Source organism: Gymnogyps californianus, chromosome Z (assembly GCF_018139145.2).
Source record: "Gymnogyps californianus isolate 813 chromosome Z, ASM1813914v2, whole genome shotgun sequence".
NCBI classification, from domain to species: Eukaryota; Metazoa; Chordata; class Aves; order Accipitriformes; family Cathartidae; genus Gymnogyps; species Gymnogyps californianus.
The window spans coordinates 66,196,149-66,203,490 of NC_059500.1; the positions used below are offsets into that span (position 1 = coordinate 66,196,149).

The 7,342-nt window shown below is 41.8% G+C and overlaps 1 protein-coding gene across 1 annotated transcript in view; it reads right to left on the minus strand.

Annotated features, from left to right (window-relative positions):
• The window catches only part of ITGA2 (integrin subunit alpha 2), a 53,603-nt gene extending 46,854 nt beyond the window's left edge, over window positions 1-6,749 (minus strand). Inside the window, exons 1-2 of the mRNA XM_050913217.1 lie at window positions 6,727-6,749; window positions 2,763-2,921 (exon numbers count right to left, since the gene is read on the minus strand). Coding sequence (XP_050769174.1) covers window positions 2,763-2,921; window positions 6,727-6,749 — 182 coding nt within the window. The remainder of the gene's footprint in view (window positions 1-2,762; window positions 2,922-6,726) is intronic.
• Between the last annotated feature and the right edge of the window lie 593 nt (window positions 6,750-7,342).

Genomic DNA, 7,342 nt, shown 5'->3' on the forward strand with positions numbered 1-7,342 from the left:
TCTGACTCCACACAAAAAGGGCCCCCTTGCTGGTTTGTGTCACAGCTTCCCAACACGTACCAGCTCCCTCTATAGCCCTGCGCTCCTGGCTGGACTGTCTTCCCTCTTCTCTCTGAACTCATTTCCAAGCAAAAGTGGTAACACACTGCTTGCATGCAGTCCCAATTCTGCAAAAATTCTCCTCTCTTTATCATTTTCTATAGCCCTTATTGCCTCAGGAGATGTACCTCCCAGAAACACAGCTGAATAATATAACTAGCATCTGACGTTTTTTGTGTGTATCTCCTTTCTGCTCTTTCAAAGAGTACAGGAGGATTTCTAAAGCTGTATTTAATATAGCACTGCATGTTTATATTATTACAGAAGCAAGGTCTAGGAAGTGATGAAATTTCTGGTGGATCTCAGATTCTGGATAATCTCTCCCTTGGACAGAGGTGCCACCCCAGCAGTGTTTGATGTGGTGAGCCACCCCACTGTACCTGAACAGAGTTTTCAAGTGCATCAGATTCTTGCTGCACAATGACAGTCTCTTCATAAAAGCATACGGTGATAAATGCTCCCCTCTGACAGCAAACAGCGTCCCGATCTTACACAAAGCTCGGGCTGTTTATCTCACTTCTAGTTAAGCCATGTCAACAAGCGCTCTGCACATGCACTGCAGCCTCTGTGTCGCTTATAGGAGAAACCAACTCCACTGAACAGCTTGAGTGTTGGGATTTTTTTTAAATAATGCACACAAAAAAAAGCTCTACTGTCCCAAGAAAAAGAAAATAGCCTAGAAATGAAGAGAACAAGAGAGTAAACCATGACTGAGTTTTTTTAAGCTTGTCTAATTATTTCTTTAAAGGGAGACTGAAAAAAGCTTTTCTTCACTGAAGAGTCTCTAACAAGTCATGGTTACTCGAATAAGAGCTGATAAAATTCGCTGACTTTTGGAGCTATGGTCAGACGCCATGCAGTGAATGAACAAATGATGAAGTGCCTATCTACAGAAAAGTCTCCCAGATTCGTAATATCCATATACTTGGGAGAAGATAGGAAAAGTTAATCCAAAGTTACTTTCTTTCCCCAACTCCACCACACATTATCCAAGACAGCGGTAGCAGAGGAGTTTTTATATCAGAATTAAAAATAAAACAGGCAAATACAAAACATAAACAGCTTGGGTGAGTCTGGAACCTAGTGCTCCTGTTGCAAGCTTATAGAAAAACTTACAAGGAGGGTAAAACACAAGACATAGTTTCTCCATGTATGAGCCAAAGCATCCAATTCACTTCAGGCAGACATTCTTGTTCTCCTTCAGTGGCTTTACACAGAAATTTTAAAAAAAGAGAGCTCTGATCTATGGGTGACTAAATGCATAATTAAAGCAGGCAGAAATGCAGTGAGAAGCAACTACAACATCAGGCGAGGAGCTGGGGTAGCTTGGGAGCCTACCCAATGGAGGGAGAGGAAACGCCAAGCTCTTAGTTTGGAGGATACAGCTCTGCTCTCCTCTTATTTTGCCTCCTGGTCACTGGTGGTAAACACGGTAACGGCGGAGACGCAGTGAGATCTAGGTAGTCTTACGTCTTTGCCTATACAACCAATTGCAACTGCACAGTGTCTCTGTGCAGGGCTATGCATAAATGTCTCAGCTAGCTCAACATTTTTGTATGGGTTTTTCCAAACTTTAACTGTAAAATACATTTTCATATGCATTTCCATGGATTTCAGATTTTGACATCTTACTTTCCTTTTACTGAAAAAAGTTCAGTCACTCACTATCCGTCCATCATCACTTAAGCAAACATGCCAGTTTGTGGCTATTTTGGTTCTGACACTGTTTCAAGCTATGAAGAATGACACATCTAAAATGTTGTCTCAGCTTACGATATAACTTGTGTGACTTTCCGCTATAGACTTAAAACCTTGTATACACAAATAACCACTTAAAGTAGTTGAGTACCACTGAACTATTTATAGACATATAGTCCTTGCTATGAAAGACACCTTAAGCTTTGTGGTTGCTGAGGCTGCAGAAGAGGAAACAATGTGTTTTCCACTAAATGGGCTTACTCTGCATTAATATTTTAAAGTTCTTTTTGAAACCAACATTAATAGAAAAAATATTTTACTAATTACTCATCAAGCCCAATGTTGTGGCAACAGTGGATTTCACATCAAATTTTATGGCTGAAGAGATGCAACGGATGGCAGGCCTTTGCTAGGACTGTGTTGTTATATACATCCAGATACACCATCCCTTGAGAAATGAACACTTAATGCTGTATCAGACAGAAAATGATATAAATTTAAGTTCACTTAATTTTAATATTAATAATTAGAACTTTCCAGCCCTAATCATTTGTTTTAACCTCAACAACATTAAAATGGAAAAATATCCCACGTATATGTAATGTGTAACAAAGATGCTATTGGTATAGGAAGGAATGAAGTGAGAGTTAAAATTCTACAGAAATTGTGAGTCTGAGGAAACTGGTGTACTGGAGATGAAAGTAAAAGATTAACAGAAAGAAAGACCTCAGATCGCACTGTGTAAAGGAAAAAAGCCTGGACCTTCACATGCATACATCTTTAGAATATTTCAACTTTTGTTTTAATAACATAAGTATTTATTCATAAAAAGATAACTCTAATATAAAAAGGAATTAACCGGAATATGTTTAAATGCAATGCAGAATTATAAAAGAAAAACCAGTTGCAACATTTTTTCCTTAACCTTTTAACTGGACATATAACAAGCTGTTCAAACTGCTTACCATTTGCCTTGTTCATTTATAAACTGTTGAACTGCATATCCAAACTGCTCTCTTGATGGACCAGAAAATATTTTTGCTTCTAGGAGCCCAACGTTGTAGGCTTCACAGCAGTTATGAAGAATGCCTGTTAACAGAAAGATTACGATTACCACAGAAGCAATTAAAGAAGAATTTTGATCCCAGTGAAAAAGGTCTTCATCTGTGCCAGCTCCCCCAACAGAAGAAAATAAAATGTAGCCTTTGACACGTGCAAGAAAAAACCAGCCTCTTCCCTACAGTATCCATCTGCCCATGCATAATGCCTGTTTAGCACTCTTTACATGTGTTATAGCATTGTGGGCAGAGATCAATGACACATTCACTGTTTGACTTAACAAAAGTTGCAGCATTACTAATGGGAATGTTTTAGCTGAAGGGAGGCAAGAAATATTCAGAGGTCTGTTATCCTCCTTTACCTTAAGGCATAAGTTAAGCTTATGGCACAGCAAAAACATCAACGGCCTGCTGAGGTACATTAGAATCATAGAATGATAGAATCATAGAGTCATTTAGGTTGGAAAAGACCTTTAAGATCATTGAGTCCAACCGTTAACCTAGCACTGCCAAGTCCACCACTAAACCGTGTCCCTAAGTGCCACACCTACAGGTCTTTTAAATACCTCCAGGGATGGTGACTCAACCACTTCCAGGGGCAGCCTGTTCCAATGCTTGACAATCCTTTCGGTGAAGAAATTCTTCCTAATTTCCAATCTAAACCTCCCCTGGTGCAACTTGAGGCCATTTCCTCTTGTCCTATCTCTTCTTACTTGGGAAAAGAGACCAACACCCACCTCACTACAACCTCCTTTCAGGTGCTTGTAAAGAGTGATAAGGTCTCCCCTCAGCCTCCTTTTCTCCAGACTAAGCAGCCCCAGTTCCCTCAGCTGATCCTCACAAGACTTGTGCTCTAGACCCTTCACCAGCTTTGTTGCCCTTCTTTGGACGGGCTCCAGCCCCTCAATGTCTTTCTTGTAGTGAGGGGCCCAAAACTGAACACAGCATTTGAGGTGTGGCCTCACCAGTGCCGAATACAGGAGGACAACCACTTCCCTAGTCCTGCTGGCCATGCTATTTCTGATACAAGCCAGGATGCTATTGGCCTTCTTGGCCACCTGGGCACACTGCCGGCTCATCTTCAGCCGGCTGTTGACCAACACCCCCAGGTCCTTTTCTGCCAGGCAGCTTTCCAGGCACTCTTCCCCAAGCCTGTAGCGTTGCATGGGGTTGTTGTGACCCAAGTGCAGGACCCGGCACTTGGCCTTGTTGAATCTCATACAGTTGGCCTCTGCCCATCAATCCAGCTTGACCAGATCCCTCTGTAGAGCGTTCCTACCCTCAAGCAGATCAACACTCCTGCCCAGCCTGGTGTCATCTGCAAATTTACTGAGGGTGCACTTGATCCCCTCGTCCAGATCATTGATAAAGATATTAAACAGAACTGGCCCCAATACTGAGCCCTGGGCAACACCACTTGTGACCGGCTGCCAACTGGATTTAACTCCTTTCACCACCACTCTTTGGGCCTGGCCATCCAGCCAGTTTTCATTAAAATGAAAATGCACTGACTGTAACTGCTAATACTGCTTGTTTTCTAGTGTCTATCTGCAACTTAATGTTTGAAGCACTGGAACAAAAATCAGATTATCTACTGCATCAGAAAACCTACATTTTTGAGTCATGTCATTATCACGTCAGAAGGCTTTGTTTTCAGTCCAAACAGTCTGAACAGTTGTCTAAACAGGAAAACTTAGAAATACAAACATGCAAGATAGAACTGCATTAATAAATCATGACACTTAACACTGAAACTCCACTTTGCTGTGGTCATGGTATTAATTGCTTTTCCTTGGGCACCTGCATGCCTAGGAATAAGGGTATGCCACTCTATGCCATTTTGGGGGGAACTGGCAGTGTGGGCTGGGGACAAGGTCCCAAGTGTCAAGAGTTTGCAGGGCATGGGGGCCCACTCCTCATTCATAAAGGACCTCATCTCTTTCTGATCAAGAGCTGTAGGTGGACATCTAGGAGAATGTCCACTACAGAAGCTGCAGGAAAAGGGCCAGAGTCCCCTAATAGCTGGGAGTAGGTAACTCCTCCCCCAGCTTGGAGGTGGAAGGACTAAGACAATGGTGGGGTCCCCAGAAGAAGCTACAGCCCAGCTGAGGAACACCTTAGGGCTCCTGAAAACCCTCCAAAAATGGCTGTGATGGAAGAAATCATGACCTGTGGTTGCACTGTGCAGTTGTTGCCCGAGGTTTCCCGGGTGAGGCAGGTTCATGGAGTTGCTCATGAGTTAAACAACATCCCTCATGTTTCCCCTCCCTTCCTGTGTGCTCAGACAGAATGAGTTTTATCTGCTGTACACACACAAAATATGCCTCACCATAGTTATTTAGTACGAGTCATTGTGTAGCAAAGTGGCAGCCTTTATGATAATCCCTTATAACAGGGACCCTTTAAGGAGAGATGTGACAATCTTTGGCATCTTAAAAATACAAGCTTAAATTCTAAGCGTTTCTCTAGTTTTGATGGGCAGAGAGCTCGTTGTTGGTATCACTCTCTTCCAGGTCCCAAAACCAGCTTTGGAAGAGAGGTTAACAGGGATTATATCAGCATAAAACAGCCCATCACAGTAGCTTAGCTGTAATAGTAATAACAATAATAACATCATAGTGAGAACATTAAAATCACAATCCCAGGTTTGCAGGCAAAGTTCACGACATAAAAAATTTCAATGAATTCTGTACCTTCGCCCATAGAATAGAAAACACAAACATTACTAGCAGAAGACTAAATACAACTTGCACAGTTACTACTTTCTTACCACAAACTCAAAACAGGAAATCATATATTAGTTGTTTCAAACAACCACTATCTACAGCTGGCCTCTGGAAAGCAAGAAATCACCCTTTGCTAAAAGTATAGTTCCTTGAGAAACATCCTTAGAGATAAATATATTTCCTGAGTCATGTTATTTAAGACTGGAGAAGAGAATGTGTACAGACATACCACTCTGTGTTTTGCAATACTTTTAACACTAAACACAACCACATATATTCATAGTTCATGTCTAAGCTTTGCAGAGAGGGAAAAGAGGAGTCAAGATAGATATTGACTATTGCCAGTAATTCTTTTGTGATCTAATATACTTGCATTTTATCAAAATACTTTGCTCATGTCACATCCTAGGTTTATTTTTAGGTCTGATGTTTTCTAATTATATTATCCTCAGTCAGAAAATCAAGCACAATTTAGCATACCCTGTTCTCAGACACCACAGAGACTATACCACAATGCCATCCCGCATGTAAATACAGAAGAAGAAGAACTCTCCAAGTTATATGGTGCACATGGAAATAAACCCTAGCTCTCGAATGAAGAGCCAAAAGCATCCTAGAATGATAAACATTTCCAGTCTGACCCCAAATCCAATGACATGTAGAGAAAAACTCTTGACTTTCTGGACTCTGTTACACGGTTATTAGCAAATCACACTGCTAACCATATGGTAACTTTGCTAAATGTCTTCTGTCTAACTGCATTGGCCAACGTCGGTGCAAATGCATGGAAGATCTTTTGAATTGTGTCCAAGGTGAGGGTTTTATTAAATGCTACAGCCAGAATAAAAATTTCCAGAACTGGATAAAACTACAGAGATCAGATGTCACAACGAAACAGCCTGAACAGAAGTCCCCGTGCTGGTTCAAATTCCCCTAGGGCACTGTGACAAGTCAGACAGCAGTCAACACAACACGTGCTGGGTTACACGTTGCCTTTCCACGTAACCCCTTGCCCTCCCATGAGTGCTGCAACATCCCTCCCTGGACCTTCCAGGGCCACTCTTGTGGTCCTGCTTTCTCCAGGATGGGTGCTGATTCCAAGGAGCAAAGACACCACCTGGCCCAGCCCAGGGATGCTTCAGCTCCTTGTGGTTCCTCTGGGCCTCATCATGGCTTAGGGAAGCAATGCTCTTTTTTTCTCCCCAACCTCCCATCCCGCCTCCTCACTGAACCATTTCACCCATCCTTCCCATTTACCTCTAGGGCTTGATTTTAGTCTTTTTAATCATTTGCACTACTGCAGCATCAGAGTGCTGCTCTCTGAGGGCAAGAATTTCTACCTGGAATAATGGGAAAAGTGTCCACCAGACCACAGGTCTCTTCTCAAAACTGCCTCTCTCATCCTCACTTTCTGGCCAGGCAGCCAGTCAAGGGCAGCGAAAAGAAAAGAGCAAAAAAGCAATGAGAAAACAAGGTTTTGATTTTTAGATCTACTCCACACAAATCTTACTTTATTTGCGCCTAGCAAGTATATACTTGCAATAAAATACTAGGCAATGTCCTGCCATTTTCCTCCATCTTATATAGTGTTTATACTATAAGGACATCTTTTATCCATTTTGTACATCTATATAAATACAGTATTCAGAAAAAGAAATTCAAGCATTTGTAGCCAAAAAAAGAGAAAATGCTAAGTTTGCTTCTAGCCTATTTTAAGCCTGTGCCAGAATAAGAGGGTCTCTTATGCATTAAAAGGGTGCC